At 36.1% G+C, this 21,559-nt stretch overlaps 1 protein-coding gene across 1 annotated transcript; it reads left to right on the forward strand.

The window, feature by feature from the left end:
• Positions 1-13,085: 13,085 nt before the first annotated feature.
• LOC309865122 (trace amine-associated receptor 2) lies at positions 13,086-14,066 on the forward strand (the record flags this gene model as incomplete). The annotated part of the gene is made up of 1 exon (XM_082731347.1): positions 13,086-14,066. The coding sequence occupies exon 1, from the start codon at positions 13,146-13,148 to the stop codon at positions 14,064-14,066; it is 921 nt and encodes a 306-aa protein (XP_082587473.1). The 5' UTR covers positions 13,086-13,145.
• Positions 14,067-21,559: the final 7,493 nt, after the last annotated feature.

The following is a 21,559-nucleotide window of genomic DNA, read 5'->3' on the forward strand; positions in this document are numbered from 1 at the left end:
CTCATTCTTCCTCTCTTTCTTTCTTTCTTTCTTTCTTTCTTTCTTTCTTTCTTTCTTTCTTTCTTTCTTTCTTTCTTTCTTTCTTTCACTAAGTAGACTCCATGTCCAGCATGGAACCCAACATGGAGCTTGAACTCAATGTCCTGAGATCAAGACCTGAGCTGAGATCAAGAGTTGGACACTCAATCAATCAAGTGAGACACTCAGGTGCCCCTAATAAATTTTCTTTTATTTAAGGTCATGACCTTGCTAAATGTTCAGGATTAAGATGCTCTTTTCTTTTATGAAAATATGGTGATAATAGATGGAAGGTTTTTAATTTTTTTAATTTTTAATTTTTTTTTAAAGATTTTATTTATTTGACAGAGAACACAAGTAGGCAGAGAGGCAGGCAGAGAGAGAGGAAGGGAAGCAGGCTCCCTGCTGAGCAGAGAGCCCAATGCTGGGCTCCATCCCAGGAGCCTGAGATCATGACCTGAGCTGAAGGCAGAGGCTTTAACCCACTGAGCCACCCAGAAACCCCTGGAAGGTTTTTTAAATGACTATTTGACAAACCTACATTTACCACCCATGTTTTTAAAATTTTTATTTGTGAAATATCCACTGTTCCACCCTATTACTAACTAATCCCAATGGCAAGAAACGTGTTTTGGGCAACAAGATCTTATGGTAGGCCTGAAACATATCAGGAGGGCAACTGGTCAGCTCCAATCACTGAAGAAATTAATTTCATAAGGACTGCTAACAATCCACAATCACAGTCAGTAGTACCAGATGACAAAGGCAACAACCAAACGCAGAATAATTCTTGCTACAAAAACAAAATTAGCCTTTCTTTTTTTTATTCCTCCTTTCACCACAGGATCTTAATTTATTTCACCTGTCTAGCTCACTGATAAATTTAAAATCTAAAATTACCCGTTAAGGGACAAAGAAAATAAGTATCTAGTTAAGAGTTCTTTTGTTTTAGCAACCAGGGCTAAGGTGTGATACTATTTGAATGGTTTTGCTGAGACTTCTGAAATTTTCCAGATAGCTGATTCTTTGTTTTGTTGCTCATGATGCCAACTCTGTAAACATATTTACATCAGATGAGAAAAGTAAACTAAGGTAGAAGTCACTATTTTGCTTCTCTTGCATCAGCTGAAGTTTTTGTCCTCAGATTTCCACTTTGTCTTTGCTTAGTAGTCTGAGAATCCCCCAAACATTTGATTCCTCAAATAAAGTTCTGTGATAAATGTTTTCCTATCTCTACTAAGCACAATTGCTTCCCTAATGACTTAGAGTGTGAAATTATTTCCCATCATGACCAAGACAAACAGCCGATGTGTTAATAATGCCCTCTGGTCTCTATTTACTTAGAAGTTTGGCAAATGAGAGCAAAGCAAAAGAGATGCTGCTTATACTTGTCTCTTTGGATGTGGACTCAAATTGCCTCTTCAGAGTGTCAAACTGTAAATGAATTGCGGTGGGCATTGGCAAATATCCAATCAACACATTTAATTACTGTTATTAGCAATTCTCACAAGACTTTGAACAAACAAGACTTTGAAAACAGTGATATCATATGCTTGAAATATTTTAGCTTTATTTTTAAATGGCTTAGGATTTTCATCTTATCTGTATATTGTCCTAAGCATGGAAAATTTTAAAAGTTTGAAGAATAAGGAAAACCATATAGATCCAACCATTGGTTTTCCTTCCATGGTTCAAATTACAAGGAACAATAAAATAAAACTCAAGAGAACAAACACTGCAATAGCACCTGTTTTCTATCATGCAGTAGACTAGATGTGGAATTACTACCAAGCTAAATTTGATTATGTACAACTAGGTGACAGGTTAGTTCTGTATAAAAAAAGGAAGTGAAAAACATGGTCATTTCCTGGGTGCATCATCTAAACTCTTCCTCACAACTCCTGTTGCCACCAAATAAAACCACAACCAAAAGAGACCAGAATCATTGCTTTTGATGTACACTAGAAGCATACTTCCCTGAGTTTACATTCAAACACTGGTGATTATTAGCTCTTTAGCCATGTTCAGTAGCAGAAAGTAATCTTTTAAACCTCTTTAAATTTCAGTTTTCTCACTTGTAAAGTGGGTAATACATAACTTCTAGTGTGTTTTGAAGATTTATTCTTTCATTAAATCACTTATTCATTCATATAGCAAGTATTTATTGAGCACCTGTTATAGCCATTGTGTGAGCTACATGCTAAAGGTACAGACAGGAATGAGACCAACATGTTCCTGGTCCCTCTGAAATTTTCATGGAAAGAAAACTAAGCTTTTGGAAATGAAATGAGATTATAGTTTATCATATGTTTGGATGATGTACAGTACAAAGTTCATAGCACATGGTCAACAAATTAGCTATGGTTATGATTATGATTTACAATTCATTTAGGTATTGCTGACTTAGTCCATACCACAGAGAATTTTTTTTTAAAGATTTGATTTATTTGACAGAGAGACAGAGAATGTACAAACACACAAGCAGGACGGAGCACCTGGCAGAGGAAGAGGGAGAGGCAGACTCCCCACTGACCAGGGAGCCAGAAGCAGGGCCCAATGACCTGAGCCAAAGGCAGATGCTTAACCAATTGAGCTATTCCAAGAGCAGAGAGAATTTAAAGATATATCCCTGATATCCATCTTGAGCTCAGATCTCTTTCTGTTTAGCTGATATATCAAATCCTCAAGGTCGTTGCTATGATGGTACAGTCACTGCCTCCTACTCTGTTTCTATTCTTTTTTGGCCAACTTACATAAAACACATGGGTGTCTTTGTCTGCCTATTAGACAGCTCCATTTCAGCAGGAATCAAAATTCTGTATGTACTAATTAAACTGATTTATCCCATTATCCCACCTTCTCCACCCATATTCAATGTTGAAAGACACCACTATTCTTGCAATTGCTCAAGCTAAGTCTGGGAGGAGTTCTTGGTTCCTCCTCTTCCTTACTCCTCACATCCTGTCAAATATGGGGTATGTATCCTAATTCAGGACCCAAACTTTCCTCCATGAACTCTGGATAAATCCTAATACAGGTTTCATTCCTCAACTCTTAACCATTCTAGTCCAGTCTCCACACAGTAACCATTGATTCATGTAAAACCCGTATTTGGCCCCTTGTCCAAGTATCTTTTTGCTGTTGAACATCTTTATGTCTTTTGTAGTACTTTTTGTATTACTTACATCACAATGTCCCAAATCCCTGGCTAATGTAAAAGACTGTGGTCTGTCCTGCCTACTTTTCTATCTGTATGTTCAACCCATTTCCTACAAGCATATTATATTTCAGCCACATCAAGTTACCTAAATTTCCTGAGAATTCTGTCTTTTCAGAACCAGGTTTTTCAAAATGTGGACTTTCAGCACTCTATTTCTGCTGTTCAGAATGTCCTTCATCATGGTGAGTGGGTGATTCAGTCAGCTGAGTGGTCAACTCTTGGTTTTGGCTTAGGTCATGATTGCAGGGTCCTGGGATTAAACTCCTCTCTGCCTCAGGATCTATGCTCAGCTTACTAAATCTCACCATTGATAGTATTCTTTGCATATCAGTGCTTGATTCTCTCACTCCTTGTCCCTCTGCCCCTACCCATTCTCTCTCTCTTTCTCTCTCAAACAAATAAATGAATCTTTAAAAGAAAAACTAATTTCTGTTATCAAATTGTTTACATCTTCATTCTCAAAGCCTTGCCATGGCCTCTTTCCCAAAGCTTGCCTGCTAGAGAGCCACTTTGCCCCTGATGGTACTTGTTTCTCTGATCTCCAGAGGCAACTCAGGCATAGTTCTATTACTGCACATAATTCAGTGCAGCGTGATGAACTTTTTAACAAATATTGAATAGAATATTTAACATACTATATGTAAGGTACAAATGTTAGGCAAAAAACTACTACTACGAACACCCATGCAGCCTATACTCAGATTAGAAAAAATAACATTATTTAAAATTTTTTTTACTAATTTGTAAATTACATATTCCTTATGCTAACCTTTTGTCAGTTACATGTGTGACAAATACTTTCCCTCAATTAGTAGTTTAATTTTTAAGTTTCTTATGGTAACTACTGTTAAACATAAATTCTTTATTCTCATGTAGTCAAATTTATCAAGCTTTATTTTTTGTTCCTTTTGTGACAGCAGTAATCCTTTACTATGATGAGATCATAAAGAAATTTTCCCAAATGTCTTCTTTGAGTTTTATAGCTTGGTTTTTCATACCTAGGTTTTTAATTCACCTTAATTCTGGAATTGATTGGTGCATGTGGTGTGAGATAGGGTCCAATTCATTTATCTTTTGTATATAATTGTCCTAACCCCCGTAACCATTCTCCATTAATCTGTTGTGAGCAATATCATAAATCATATTTCCATATGTATAAAGGAAAATATGTAATTTTAGGCTCTTTGAAGCTTCCCTTACTTGTATCAACACCACAATGTCTTAACTACTATAAATTTATATTGTCTTTAAATGAGGTAAAAGAAAATTCCCTTCATCCCATTTTCATCCTCCTCCTCTTCTTCCTTTATCTTTTTCTTCATTTGGAGAATTTAGGTTTATGTGGCCCTTTGTAATTCCTTATAAATTATTGAGATGACTTGTCAAATAATACACACACACATGCACATATATATGCACACTCATACCCTCTGAAATTCTGATAGAGGCTATATTAAAGATATAGATCATTTTGAGGAAAATTAGCACCTTTACCAAAATGATTCTTCCAATCCCAGAATATGGTATATTTCTTCATTTATTTAGGGCTTCACTTACATCTTTAAATAAAATTCTAAACCTTTTCCATAAAGAATGTTCACATCTATTTTTAAAGGTATTTTATATATTTTTTGATTATGTTGTAAAGATAGACTTTTAAGAAGTTATGATTTCTAATCTTTTATTGTTATAAGTGATATATTTCTGTACACTGATTTTTTATATTGTTAATCTCTCTTATTAATTCTAAAAATGTAACATATATTTTGAATATTTTATATAGATGTTTGTATCATTTGTCAATAATAATTTTTCCCATTTCTAATCCTTATAAGTTTTTCTTTACTGGCCAAAGCCTTCATCAAAAGAAGGAAATGAAGTGGTTTTAGAGGATTTCAGAGGGTTTTCATCATCCTCAAGGGAATAATGTTTCATCATTAAGATAAGCTGTCCATTGAAAACTTTTCAGTTTTTGCAGAGATACTCTTAATTGGGTTTATAGAAATAATTTCCCCCCCTAGCTTGCCACAATTTATTTTTTAAAATCATAAATGGATTTGAATTTTATCATGTGTCAGTTGAGATAATTGAATGATTACCTGCTCTTATTCCAACACTGTGAATGACTACAAGTCATGTCCTAATGTCAAAATGTCAAACTGTGCTTATATACCTGGGTAAAAATGTAGGCAGAATTTATCTTTTCTTTTAAAAAAATAAATCAGTAGTCTATAGACTGTTACCTTTATGTTTATGAGTAAGAACAAACTTTAATTTTCCTATACTATATATCCTTGTGAGGATTTCATAAGCTCATATGAAGTTTATGCTAACCTCATAAAAATCTACTGGCAGACTGGCCATTTTCTGTATTCTAGAGGTTTGTGTAAGACAGGAATTATTTGGTTCTGGAATGCTCAGTAGGGCTTGATATTAAAACCATCTGGACATGAAGTTTTCTTTATGAGAACATTTCAAATTATTCATTTTAATCTCCCCAGACTAAGCACAGACGTTTCTGCTTTAATGTAATGTGTGGGTACCAGAGAAATGCAGGTTATTAAAACAGTGCTCTATGAATGAATAATAGAGCTAATGGAGGAAATGGGATTACTGGCAGACCACCCAAGCCCCATGTAGCATTGTACCTGGGACCTAAAAAGCAATAATAATCCTAACAAAAACATGAGGAGAGTAAATTTCCACTGGAATTTGCACTCAGCTTTTCAGTGAATTTCTTTGATGGGCTTCTGCTTGTGCCTGTGAATTCTAGATGTGTGAATGCATTTGCTTCCAACAGAGAATAGTTTAATGACAAAATAAATATTAAAAATCTAACCTCTGAAAATGCATGCCATTGATCATTAATTTAAAAACCCACAAAAACAAAAAACAAACAAACAAAAATAGCATTGGAGGAAACACGTCTACCGTCTTTTCATATGTACTCTTGACTTCCCCAGAGATTCCTGATGCCACCATTTTCAAAACCACCAAAGAAGCTACTACTTCTGCTTCAGCAAGATCCTTAAGACCTAAGACCTAAGAGAGAGAGGATATATGTATATTCCTAGCAGTAGATATATATATCTAGATCTAGATATATATATCTACTGCTAGGGTTCTTTTTTCATTTGTAAGGAAGCCTGTCATAATTACTTCAAAACATTAATGTGTTGGGAAAGATCATAGGAGAATCAGCATATAATTCTGAATTATACTGACATCCTCCTACTATGGATCAATTGGAGATGAGCTGATTTATAGTATGGAAGCACACACTGTCCAACAGACTGTCTCCCATTTCTTCTTGAGTCAGTTTCTATGAACTATATTTTTCTAGGAATTTCTAGGGTTTTCCATTGTTTTGGTATAAAGTTGTTCATAGTGTCTTATTACGTTTTTAATATTTGCTGAGTATGTAGTTACACATATTCATATGCTTTTAAATTTCTAATATTGTTTATTTTTTCCTCTCTCTTTTTCTCTAAAATATCTAGGCTTTATTTAACCTTTCTATTTTATGTTGGTTTCCCGGATCAATTATTGCTCTTATTTTATTATTTTTTCCTTCTTTTTCTTTGGGTATTCCATTGCTCTTTTTCTAACTTCTTAGTTTGGATGATTATTTAGCTAATTTTCAGTCTTTCTTCTTTTCTAATATAAGCATTTAAGAAAAAGATTATCCTTTTCAGTTTTATTTTTAGATGACTCTTTCAAGCGTTAATACATTTTTTAATTGCCTAGTTCAAAGTAAGTTCCAATTTTAATGTGTAATTCCTTTTTTTTTAGTCAATGAGTGATTTCAAAGTGTGTTTTTAATATCCCAAGGTAAGGAATTTTTTTCTAGTTACCTTTTTATTTACTTCTAGCTTAACTGCTCTGTGCTTAGACAACCCTGATGTACATCATGTCAGTCGCTTGAAATTAGTTGACTTTACTTTATATCCCAATATTTTATCTGTTTTTGTAAATGTTTTGTGTATACCCTAGAAGACTGTATGTTCTGCAGTTGTTTTGTTGTGCCTTACCTATTTTCATTAGGTCTAGCTTATCTAAAATTCTTACTGATATTTGGTACTTATTCTTTCAATTATTGATAGATATGTGTTAAAATCTGCCACAAGTGTTGTGGACTTTGTCTAATTTTCCATGTAGTTTGGTCAGTTTTTCTCTTTATAGATTCTATATAGTAGACTATTATTAAGTCTAGACACATTACATCATCTTGGCAAATTGAACCTTTTTAATTTTGTATCCTTTTCACTAGTAATGCTTTTTGCCTTAACATATATATTGTCTGATATTAACATGACTATACAAGTTTTCTTTTGATTATATTTATTTGGAATTTTTTTAATTTTCAAATGTCTGCATCCTGGTTTTTGATTCTTCTCTTTAAAACAGCTTATAGTTGAGCTTTTTTCTATCAAATCTGATACTCCCTTTTAAGAAGGAGAGTTATAGAAGACAAGATCAAATAGGTAGCTGGAATGGCTAACATTAGAGCTTTGAATGTTATTTCAAGAAGGGAAGCCACTGGAGAGAAGTGAGCATGATCATATCACACATTTCTCCTTTCATGGCTTTCTCATTTCTTCCCCTCACTTCCCTTCCTCCATTCCTTCTTTCTTTGCTGGTTTCCTTTCTTCCTTCTCTTTTTTTGTAGTACAAAATTTCTTTGCTTAAAATCTTCTCTGTTAGTATGTATTTGTGGTGGGAAAGGATAAAGGTAAAGATAAAGTGGAAACAGAATATAGTAGCATAGGATGAACTGAAAATCTCAATACAAAGTATTTGAGTGACAAGGAAAGTTGCCACGATAAGTGAGTGCTTTAGAAATCCAGAGAAGATGTCATTATCAGACTAAAGTAAACATAATTCTATTTTTTTGCAGATTAAAAGGGCTAAGATATATTTTTTAAAAAAATCTTTAATGTGAATTACATTTTTAGAACAGTAAAAAACACTTTAAGCATAGTCACAGTGATTTGATTGGGTAATAAACTGTGGTATTTATTTTCTAGAAGGGAACATGTACTGTCCTAAAATGTCTAGTGTTTTGTGTCTGAATTAAATACTAGAAGAAAGGAGTTCCTAAAGTGTTTTGAGCCATATCATCTCCATAAGACTTTTTCAGTGTCATAAGACATGTAAATTTTGTTTTAAAACCAGCTTCATCATTTTCTAATGGTAGCTTAATCAACATTGTTCTAGAGGTCTTAGCACAATACATTAAGAATAAGAAATTAAAAGCCTAAAGTATCAAAAAGGAGGAAATAAAACTATAATTATTTATATATAGTATGATTAACCACATAGAAAATCCAAAAGAATCTACAAGGAAATTATTCAAATAAGAGAATTCAGCAAGTTGCCCCATTCTTCCAGATCTAAGAGGGTTGATGAGATTTGGTCACTTTTAGTCACTTTTATGTGGGAGAAAAAAAAAAAAGAAAGAAAAAGAAGACAATGGATGGTATAGCCCCTTCTCAGTGACTGGAATGTGAGACAAATGTGGACTCTGATAATCTAGGATTTTCCTAAAGAAATGCAAGACACATGTCCTTTTTCTACTGGAGACACTGGTCCCATCCCTGTGCAGTCGGGATCAGATTCCTTGACGCCACTTGTAATGAACACAACAGTTCAGATTTGCTTTTACAGTCATTATGGGATAGCAGACTTCGAGACCTAAGGTCCGGTGATGACAACGTAGGTAAGCAGACACTCCTGAGAGGATGGGAGAGTGCTTTAAGCTTATTAAACTGTTCAACTTTAGAGCAGCAAGGGTTTGTTTTTTGCTTCCCCTCCCCACCTTAAAATGTTCAGCCCCAGTTCCCTCAAGACTAATTGGAAGTTCTATAAGAGCATAAGTCACATAGTTCAGGTTTTCTAGTTCCATATAAAAGAAACAGGCAATAAAATTCCTTCTGGAAGGAATTTCATTAACAATGGCATCTTCTGCTGTACAACAGGTATGTGGAAAAGGGATTAAGGATGGACCTGGGTTTTCTATTTCTTGAGGTTTTGTTAAGAAGTAATTGTCACTCTAATTATGTTATAGCATTACGCATGACTTGATTCTTCTGTTTTGCATTTTTGTCATGTGCAAAGAGTATGTATAGGAATATTAAAGATGGTGGGTGCAGGATTTAATACGAATTTGTACTAAAAGGCTGAGTCAGTCTATTATGTGAATAGGGTAATGTATTGCCTTTTGGAAGGGCAACAAGTTTCTTGGAAAGAAGATTGGAATCCTAGAAAGGGTTACCTCTTCACAAGTGGCTGAGTAAATTATCACTGGTGTTCACCTAAGTGTAGAGAGAGTTCAGACAGAGCTAGGATTTTACACATAACCCCATTCCTTTACTTTCTTAGGAACAGTATTTTCTAGTCAAATGTATTCTTGAGTGGTGTTCATCCCAACAAGGAAGAAAGATGAGAAGAAAATCACATTGATAGTATTCTTTGCATATCAGGCATCGTGCTAAGGCTGTTCATATGTGTTATTTAATATGTTATGATTCATTAACATGGAATATTTGAGAGAAACTGAAAAACTGAAGGAAACTAAAAGCTTGGGTAAGGGCAGAATAATTCCACAAAGGTATAAAGAATGATTAGCAGGAAAAAGAACTTTGTATTCTGTTGAAAGTTTAAAAAATGGTTGCTAAAGCAAAGGGATTTTTACTATTTACTGTATTTACCAAATTTAATAAGGTGCAGACAAATGAGATTGAGGGTGCTTGGGTGGATCAGTCAGTTAAGCATCTGCCTTCGGCTCAGGTCATGATCATAGGATCCTGAGATTGAATACTGCATAGGGTTCCCTGCTCCTCAGGGAGTCCACTTTCCCTCTGCCTCTCTCTCGGGTCTCTCATGAATAAATAAACAAAATCTTTAAAAAGAAAAAGAGAGAAATGAAATTGCATTAGAAAAATCAGAAAATTCCTTATTATTGTGGTCATGGCCCTGCAATTTAATCACTTTCCCAGGGAATGTAGAAAATATTTTTATTTTTAACAATTTAGTAGAATAAAGTTTAGATATGGTATTTATTTATTATTCATGAATGGGCAAGCAATTCTTTATGTTCTGGATTGTTAAATTTTGTGCTTCTTATAGATACAGCAATAATGGAGAAAAGACCAGACTTTAATTCTCTTGTCATCCATGTATCTGTATGTGCTTATATTAGTAGTTTAAAAAACAATTTTTAGTGTCACTAGAAAAATATGGCTTCTTATGTCTTAGCATTCACAGATAATCACTGTGGAAGATGTGAAAGATATGGCCATCGAGAGGTTTAAATTGATGATGGATGTCACGTTACCCAAGAGAGGACAATGATGCTTACAGGGAGCTTACTTAAAAGTCTTGTTTGGTGAAGTCACCAAATAGTCATCTTCTGTGTCCCTTCCTGCTCTATGGCAGGGGTTCGAGGCAGACATATTCTAATGTATGCATCATGCTATGTGTTTTAAAGAATTTTATTATAGTTCTTAGAGTTGATTGGCTAATTAAGTTTGCTACACGGAAGGGAGGTCAGTTCTGTGCTCTATGATTTGAAGCTTGGAAGATTGAGTATGACTTTCCAAACATGGACTGTAGGATGATTATTATATCAAAGTCACTAAGCCAGGATCACAAAGAAGTTTGCAATTAAATTCACATATAATTTAAAGGGTCAACTGTACTGCATTTTCTAATTTGTAAAGATGTATGAGTTCCTATGTTCATTGCAACATTATTTACAATCGCTAAGAGGTGAAAGCAACCTAAATGTTCATCAATAGATGAATGGATAAAGAAGATGTGGTTATATATATATATATATATATATATATATATATGTCTAAATTGAAATATTATTCATCCATAAAAAAGAGTGAATCTTGTCATTTGCAACAAAATGGCTAGACTCTGAGGGTATTATGCTAAGTGAAATGAGTCAGACAGAGCAAGACAAGTACCATATGGTTTCATTTATATGTGGAATGTAAAAAACAAAACAAATGAATAAAAAACCCAAAACAAAACAGAACATATGAACAAAACAGAAATAGACTCATAGATGCAGAGAATAACCCTATGGTTACCAGAAGGCAGAAGGGTGGGGATGGACAAAATAGGTGAATAGGATTAAGAAGTACCATCTTCCTGTCAAAAAATAAGTAAGACGTGGGTATATAATAATGGAAAGCATAGGAAATATAGTCAACAATATTGACTATTATATAAAGTCAACAACTTTGCTTAGTGACAGATGATAACTAGATTTATTGTAGTGACCATTTTGTAATGCATATAAATATCAAATCACTATGTTGAACACCTGAAATGAATACAATCTTGAACACCAATTATTGAACAAAAAGAAGAATCAGTTGGAGAAAGCTTTTAATTTCAAGTCTGCACTCATTCTCCTGCAGCTATCTTAAAAGCTTTATTTATTTTTCTCTCTTTTAAATCACTACTTAAATTTGACAACAAAATGAGAAAGTTCCTTGGGTACATGATGGCTAAGGTCACTGGCTTGAGGGGCAACAGTGAAACTAGAAACCCACCCTCCTCCCACTCTATCCTCTCCTCAACCCCCTATGTTCTCTGTGTTGTTTCAGAGACCCTTAGACCCTAATATACATGTAAAATTGCATCATGCAGATTTTTATATGCAGAATGAAGATACTAGACCATCACAAGAAGGGAGTGGAGATGGTTTGTGGTCCTAATGTTCACTTATCATCTGCTCCTAGCTCTGTACATGACCCACACACTGAAACACTGGGCTTTTATTTTTGCCTGCTATGCATTGACCAAGGCTCTGAGGGGAAGCACCATGGAGAAGTGCTTTCTCTTCATAAAGAACTGAAGGTTGTCCAACTTTGGTCTCTTTCCATATATGATTGAGCTCCTCTGGCTGGTGAGATGCTTGCCAAGTCTCCATGCCTGGCTGAAGATGTTCTACTAGATCATTAGATATCTTTAAAAGACTCTTTCCCTTCCAAGCAACCTTGGCATGAACAAAATCAAAACACCATGAAGGGAAGCCTGGGTAGCTCAGTTGGCTGAGCGGCTGCCTTCGGCTCAGGTCATGATCCCAGCGTTCTGGGATCGAGTCCCACATCGGGCTCCTTGCTTGGCAGGGAGCCTGCTTCTCCCTCTGCCTCTGCCTGCCACTCTGCCTGTGCATGCTCTCGGTTCTCTCTCTATGACAAATAAATAAAATAAAATCTTTAAAAAAAAACAAAACACCATGAAAATAACACAACACATGAATAAAACAATTTTCAAATAATAATAAACTCTTAGTCACACAAGACAGTAGACCTGAATCAAATAAAATCTAATTATTTGTTCAAGACTTATTTGAGAAAGAAGTGAATGTATTGTCTGATACATATCTAATCTTTCTATGAACAAGAAGAACATCGGTTGTAATGAATTAGATAATGAACTTGTTGCTTCTTCTCTTCCCCTTCATCTCCTTCCAGTCTTCTCTTTCTCTTCCTCTTCTTTTTCTTTTTTTTTTAAATTTCTGGCCCTGGCATAAAGTAAGAGCTTACTAAATGTTGGTGGTATAATTTGTATCTGGGAATGTATAAAGTAAATAATGATCATTTAAGCTCAGGTTAAAAACTCTATGAATTTCCAAATAAAGGCTAGGATAAATAAATGAGAAAGATCATAACTAATACTTCAGCATAAATTAAGTATCTTCCTTGAGTCTTCAATATTTTTCTTGAGTTGTTCTATGAAAACTTAACTAAATTATAGGATGTTTTATGTATTGCTGACAAAATTTCATGTGTTCTTGATTTTTCTGAAGGAAATATTGGATTGCTCTGGTTATGGAAATGGATCTTGCCCAGAAAATCAAAGATCACTGGGTGTCCGAGCAGCTATGTATTCATTTATGGCAGGAGCCATATTCATCACGGTGTTTGGCAACCTTGCCATGATCATTTCCATTTCCTACTTCAAGCAGCTTCACACACCAACCAACTTCCTCATCCTCTCCATGGCAGTCACTGATTTCCTCCTGGGGCTCACCATCATGCCTTACAGTATGGTCAGATCAGTGGAGACTTGCTGGTATTTTGGGCTTACATTTTGCAAGATTCATTATAGTTTTGACCTAATGCTTAGCATAATGTCCATTTTCCATCTTTGCTCAGTGGCCATTGATAGATTTTATGCTATCTGTTACCCTTTACGTTATTCCACAAAAATAACGATTCCCCTCATTAAGCGGTTGCTACTTCTCTGTTGGTCTGTCCCTGCAGCATTTGCTTTTGGGGTGGTCTTCTCTGAGGCCTATGCTGATGGAATAGAAGGCTATGACATCTTGGTGGCTTGTTCCAGTTCCTGTCCAGTGATGTTCAATAAGCTATGGGGGACCACCTTGTTTATGGCGGGTTTCTTCACTCCAGGGTCTGTGATGGTGGGGATTTATGGCAAGATTTTTGCAGTGTCAAGAAAACATGCTCGTGCAATCAATAATTTGCCAGAAAATCAAAATAACCAAATGAGGAAAGACAAAAAAGCTGCCAAAACTTTAGGAATAGTGATGGGTGTTTTCTTATTATGTTGGTTTCCCTGCTTCTTCACAATTTTATTGGATCCCTTTTTGGACTTCTCTACTCCTGTGGTTTTGTTTGATGCTTTGACATGGTTTGGCTATTTTAACTCCACGTGTAATCCCTTAATATATGGTTTCTTCTATCCCTGGTTTCGCAGAGCACTGAAGTATATTTTACTAGGGAAGATTTGCAGCTCACATTTCCATAATACTAATTTGTTTACTCAAAAAGAAACTGAATAGAATTCTCCTGTAGGAGTGAATTGAAGCAAAAGGACTGGAACTTAGAAGAATAAAGTCACTTAAAATGTGTGTGTGGGGGGGGCATGGCCATGTGCACAAATGTGTGCACACTTTTGACTATCATGGCAAGCTTTTCATTTCCAAGACTTGAGGGGAAAAAAAAAGGAATCTTTTTCAGAATACTTGATATATCCACTACTTCTAGGTAGGTAGGAAAAGAAGAAGAAGAAGAAGAAGAAGAAGAAGAAGAAGAAGAAGAAGAAGAAGAAAAAGAAAGAAAGAAACAAACAAACAGAGGGGAAGAGGAAAAGTCAGGAATGGTGTGAGGAGAACACATAGGACTTTTACCCCATTTGGAAGGGATCAGGGCACAAATAGACCTTGAGGGTGCTGCTCCCTCTTACCACCACCAATATTTTGTGTAGTATTTCCATTCACTTTTTGTTCCTCAGCATCCAAACAAATGTATTTTGAAACATCAACAACTAATAATTATAGATAAATAAATATAGCAATAATTTCAAAAATACATATTCTGTCAGGAACCAGTCCTTGGTTTGCAGGAAGTTACACTTTACTAGATTTTACTGTGGTGAGGCTAAACGTTTCTTAAAAGAAAAGGGCAACTGCACATCAGAGGCAACAGATTTCATTCATATTTTCACTCATGTATCACCTTAATCACAGCCACTGACAAGTTTCTGTTTATTTGCAGAACTCTGCTCAGTGTTTCCTTCCTTCCTGAGACTCATTCACATTTTGTATTGCTAATTGGTGTTCTTATTTCTTTTTATTTTGAGAGAGACAGTGTGTGCACAAGTAGGGGTAGGAGCAGAGGGAGAGCGAGAGAATCTTAGGCAGACCCCATGCCCAGTGCAGAACTTTACTGGTAGCGGGACTTCACTGCCCTGAGATTATGACTTGAGCTGAAACCAAGAGTCAGCCACTAAATGGACTGAACCACCCAGGCATCCCTATGTTCTGATTTTTAATAAATGTAAATATATACCAAAAACTTGTGATTTTTGGTTTGTTTAATATATTTATACATACATGTTTGAATCATAGAGTGGTGAGAGGAGGAAGCTAAGAAAACCAGTATTTACGGGTACTGGTTTTCTTAGCTTCCTCCTCTCACTTAAGGGTCTCAGCTAGTACTGGAAAGCATATTTTTGATATTCAGTGTCCTTTTAACTGTAAGCTGAGACCCATAAATAACTCCTGAAAAGAAGCTAGTCATCTGCAGACTGTGGTGTGCTGTTAAGTATTTAACAACTGGCTCTGAAAAGAATGGAAGGAAGGAAGGAGGGAGGAAAGAAAAGAAAGAAGGAAAGAGCCACTATTTGTGGAATTTGACTATTTCCTTGAGATAAATAGATATATATAGATATAGATTGCCTTTTATGGTATTCCATGAAAATGATTCTAGCTTATATGTGTATATACACACACACACACACACACACACACACACACACACATATATACATATATCTTCCTTTGCTGATTTATACGCTATGAATGTGATGTCATCTGGCTCTCAGAATTCCTGAAAAATTAATCTCTTCTTGTCAGTGGATTTGAGTGGTGCCACCAAACCACTGACTGCAAACATTTTTCATGAAAAACAAAATATAACAGGAGAAGATAGATCATCTCAGAATATATCAATTGTATTAAGGATAAATATTGCCTTATAATGTTTTAATTTTAGTTGTGTGTGTGTGTGAACTGCATTTTGCTAAAATTTTTTTGTTAATTTCTTTATTTACATTATAGTAATGAAAAAATTAGCAATTTTTTCTCTTTGTGGAAAAGTTTGCGTAACTGCCCATAAATTTGCTTTGATCTTAGCTAATTGCACAGATCACAATTAAACAGTGACCATTCAGTGGTCAGCTGAAATATTAATTTTGCATACCTGCCCAAAGATGGCCCAGCCACATGTGGTCTAGACCTTTTTTCCTTGCCAGACTGCTGATAGTTTGGTCCCTCCTTATAGCCTTAGAGTAGAGGAGAGATGGTGGAGATGCTTTGAGATGGTGAAAGAGATTGCAAGTACAGAATAAATAGAAACAATAATTTTCCAAAAAGAGAGTAATTAAATCCAGGTGCAATTAGGAGAGCTAATATGGTGTGTTGGATGCTATTGAGTCTATTTGGTAATTCTTTTTAATGAAATACTGATGTTTGTGTGTTTTGGCATTTGAGCACATACATATGCACACAGATGTTCCTGTCTTTATTTATTTTATTTTATTTTTGCCTTTATTTTAAAAAATGAGTAAAGTAGATTTTAGTTTAACTGTAAAGTAGAAAAATTTTGAATTAATATTTATTAAATTTTCTCCCAATTCTTTAAAACATGATTTTAAAAAATCAAAGTAAATATCTTGGTATAAGTTTGTCTATTGACATTTGTTGGAAAGCTTGAGACATTCCTTTCTTTCTTTCTTTTCTTCTTTTCCTTTTTTTAACAGAAAGATACTGTTTGTGATGGTTGTTACTATTTATGCTGATGCTTAGAGATGCAAGAAAAATTTGACAGCCCTGTGTGCACTGTAAAGTTTCTTATAATGCTTCTTTCTTTTTCTCCTAGATCCTATTCATATTTAAAAACATTAAATAGCCCCTTTGTAAAGTTCTGCTCATTAAGTCCACTTTCACTGAAACAGATAATTTTTTCTGTAGGTTTTCATGACACTTTTTGGTTTCAGAATGTAGTCATCCCGACTTATTTACTGGTGAAGAAAGTGATCCAGCCTCCTATGCAGTGTCTGCCTTTCATCAGTGTCCCACAGTTAATAGTTTCCCCTCTGCACCCACAATTTTGTAGGAAGTTGCAAATGAGAAAACAGAACCCAGAGATATTAAATGATTTGCCCTAATTATAAAAGCAGAAATAGAACCTGGTTCTCTAGACTTCTTTTTCAGTGTTCTTTGTTTACTGAACAGATTTTTTCAAGATTTTTGACATTTTATTTATTTATTTATGTAAAATTATACTTATTTATTTGATAGAGAGCGCAAGCAGGCAGAGCAGCAGGCAGAGGGAGAGGGAGAAACAGAGCCCCTGATGAGCAGGGAGTCCAATGCAAGACTTGATCCCACGACCCTGGGATCATGACCTGAGCAGAAGGCAGTCACTTAACCAAATGAGACACACAGGCACCCCACTTTATGTATTTTTTTGACAGAGAGACAGAGAAAGAAATAGAGAACACAAGCATGCAAAGCAGCAGGCAAAGGAAGAGGGAGAAGCAGACTCCCTGCTGAGCAAGGAGCCAGATGGGGAATTCGATCCCAGGACCCTGGGTTCATGACTTGAGCCAAAGGCAACCACTTAAGTGACTGAGCTACCCAGGCACCCTGGTTTGTGACACTTTAATTGAATGCTCTTACTAAGTATTTTAGTCAAACTAGTATAAATCTCTAAGGCAAAAATAAATACTTCCCTCTTACTCTAATATCTTATTACATTCAGGAGTCAAAGTGTACACAGTCATCTTTTCTGGGTCAGACAATTGTCCCTCCTTTGGATATCAGCCAGTGTTTAATTTAGCCTACACATATCTGTATATTCTTTTTCTTTTTTAAAGATTTATTTATTTATTTGACAGACAGAGATCACAAGTAGGTAGAGAAGCAGGCAGAGAGAGAAAGGAGGAAGCAGGCTCCCTGCTGAGCAGAGAGTCCGATGCAGGGCTGGATCCCAGGACCCTGGGATCATGACCTGAGCCGAAGGCAGAGGATTTAACCCACTGAGCCACCCAGGCGCCCCTGTATATTCTTAATATACAGAAAGATACCTTATCTTTGGTAACTTATCTTCCCAGAATGAAGCCCGAATCCCCATACAATGGATATAAAATTGTCTTTAATTTGGAAAAAAAAAAAGAAAAAGAAAAAGAAAAACTGAAAACTACTTGGGACATTAAAAACACACAGAATAGGGGACAAAGATGGTGGGGAGTAAGGGACCCTATTTCATCCAGTCCCCTGAATTGACCTGGATATCTACCAGGCCAGTCTGCACACCCATGAAATTAGCCTGAGATGAAAGAAGATATGTCTGGATCTCTACAAACAGAATATCCCCAGTGGTTAGTTTTGAGGTATGAAGCAGAGAGCCATGATTCTGCAGGCAGATATTGCAAGATAATGGAAGGAGGAGGGAGTCTCTGGGATCCTTGGCCACTGGAGTGTAAAAGTCTCCTGTGCTGAACTGGGCACCCACTCGCAGACTGGTAGTGGCAGGGAAAGGACTTTAGGGAACCTCTCCAGACTGAAAGCTGGAGCTGTAGGACTGTGGAGCTGTGGAGCCAGCAAGAACTGGGAGTGCAGCTGTGGGGCACACAACCCAGGATGCCGCGGTTTCGGGCAGCACAGACAAAAACGGAGTCAGTGTGTCGTGGAGGACTCTCTGGAAATCAGACTGCAATCTCTCTGTTCTGAGACAGGTTTGGATATGTCACTTCTGCCTCTTAGAAGAGAAGCAGAAGTCGTCAGAGAAAGCACCCAGAGAATAACCCCCCCCCCCCGCAAAACTGTTTTTACAAAGCCCATCCCCACAATAGGAGGCTGGGCAACTCTGCTCAAACTGGGTTGCCTGAGTAACAGCAGGACAGACCCCTCCCCCAGAAGACAGACTGGAAGATCAAGAGGCCAACAACTCAAAGGTCCCTATAAAACAAGTGAATCTTGTTTCAGTTGTGGTCAATAATCTGGACTCTATATATTCCCTCAACCACCCCTCAACAGAATGACTAAGAGGAGGAACCCCAAATACAGGAAAAATTCACAGACTATGATCTCCACTACAGAACTAATAGATAAAGATATAAACAAGATGTTGAAAATAGACCTCAGGGTAACAGTTATGCAGAAAATAGCTAGGATGGAGAAAACCATTAATCACAACATAGATTCTCTAAGGACAGAAATGAGACCTGATCGGGCAGAACTTAAAAATGCTATCAATCTGGGGCGCCTGTGTGGCTCAGTGGTTTAAGCCTCTGCCTTCAGCTCAAGTCATGATCTCAGGGTCCTGGGATGGAGCCCCACAATGGGCTCTCTGCTCAGCGGGGAGTCTGCTCCCCCCTCTCTCTCTGCCTGCCTCTCTGCCTACTTGTGATCTCTCTCTGTCTATCAAATAAATAAATAAAAATCTTTTAAAAAAATGCTATCAATGATATCCAATCTAATCTAGATACTCGAACAGCTAGGGTAAATGAGACAAAAGAATGAATTAGTGATCTAGAAGACAAACTGATAGAAAAGAAGGAAAGAAGGAATAGGAGGAAGCCTGAAACAAACAGCTTAAAACTCATAAAACAGAATCAGAGAAAAAAATGACTCCATAAAATGTTCCAATGTCCGAATTATTGGGATCCCTGAGAAGGTGGAGAGAGAGAAAGGACCAGAAGATATAGTTGAGCAAATCATAGCTGAGAACTTTCCTAAACTGGGTAATGAAATAAGCATTCGTGTCCTAGAGGTAGAGAGGTCCCTTCCCAAGATCAAAGAGAACAGACTAATGCCCAGGCATGTAATAGCAAAACTCATAAATCTTAAAACCAAGGAAACCATCTTAAGGACGCTTAGAGGGAAAAGATTCCTTACATACAGAGGGAGGAACATCAGAATAACATCAGACTTGTCCACAGAGTCCTGGCAAGCCAGAAAGGGCTGGAAAGATATTTTCAGCTTCCTAAATGAGAAGAACATGCAGCCAAGAATATTTTATCTTGCAAGGCTGTCACTTAGAATGGATGGAGAGATAAAGAACTTTCAAAACCAGCAAAAACTGAAAGAATATGTGACCACGAAGCTGGATCTTCAAGAAATATTAAGGGGGGGGGTGTTCTATGAAAGGAGAAAGACCCCAAGAATGATATAGAACAGACATTTACAGAAATAATCTATAGAAACAAGGAACTCTACAGACAACAGGAAGACAGTAAAACCATATCTTTCAATAATCACTCTCAATGTGAATGGGCTAAATTCTCCCATAAAATGGCACAGGGTTGCAGATTGGATAAAAAGACAGGACCCATTCATATGCTGTCTACAAGAGACTAATTTTGAACGTAAAGATATATCCAGACTGAAAGTAAAGGGATTTAGGACCATCCTTCATGCCAATAGACTACAAAAGAAAGATGGGGTAGCAATTCTCATATTAGACAAACTGAATTTTCAGCTGAAGACTGTAGTTAGAAATACAGAAAGACACTATATAATTCTTAAAAGATCTATCCAACAAGAAGTTCTCACAGTTGTAAATATCTATGCCTCCAACATGGGAGCAGCCAACTATATAAGCCAACTGTTAACCAAAATAAAGAGACATATTGATAATAACAGATTAATTGTAGGATATCTCAGCACCCCAGTCTCAGCAACAGATAGACCATTTAAGCAGAAAATCAACAACAACAAAAACAAAACAAAAAACAAGAGTTTTGAATGACACACTGGACCAAATAGACCTCATAGATATATAAAGAACATTCCACCATAAAACAACGAATACTCATTCTCCTTGAGCGCACATGAAATTTTCTCCAGAATAGACCATATATTGAGTCCACAAATCAGGGCTCAACTTATCCAAAAGATTGAGATTATTCCCTGCAAATTCTCAGACCACAGTGCTTTGAAACTGGAACTCAATCACAAGAAAAAGTTTGGAAGAAATTCAAACACTTAGAAGCTAAAGACCATCCTGTTCAAGAATGTTTGGGTCAACCAGAAAATCAAAGAAGAACTTAAACAATTCATGGAAACCAACAAGAATGAAAACACTTCAGTCCAAAACCTATGGGATACCACAAAGGTGGTCCTAAAGGGGAAATACATAGTCGTACAAGCCTCACTCAAAAAATAGAAAAATCCCTAACACACACTATCTTTACACCTTAAAGAACTGGAGAATCAACAACAAATTAAGCCTAACCTATGCACAAGGAGGGAAATAATTAATATTAGAGCAGAGATCAATGAATTAAAAACCAGAAATACAGTAGAACACATTGATGAAACTAGAAGCTGGTTTTTTGAAAGAATTAGTAAGATCGATAAACTACTGACCAAACTTACCCAAAAGGAGAGAGAAAAGACCCAAATTAATAACATTATGGATGAAAGGGTATATATCATGACTAACACAAAGGAAATAGAAACAATCATCAGAAATTATTATTAACAGTTATATGCCAATAAGTTAAGCAACCTAGAAGAAATGTATGCATTCCTGGAAACCTATAAGCTACCAAGACTGAAACAGAAAGAATTTGACAACCTGAATAGACCAATAACCAGTAACAAGATTGAAAGAGGGATCAAAAACCTTCCCAAAAACAAGAGTATAGGACCTGATGGATTCTCTGGGGAATTCTACCAAACATTCAAAGAAGAAATGATACCTATTTTTCTGAAGTTGTTTCAGAAAATAGAAACAGAAGGAAAACTTCCAAACTCTTTCTATA

The sequence above is a fragment of the Mustela nivalis genome (assembly GCF_964662115.1).
Source record: "Mustela nivalis genome assembly, chromosome: 5".
NCBI lineage: Eukaryota > Metazoa > Chordata > Mammalia > Carnivora > Mustelidae > Mustela > Mustela nivalis.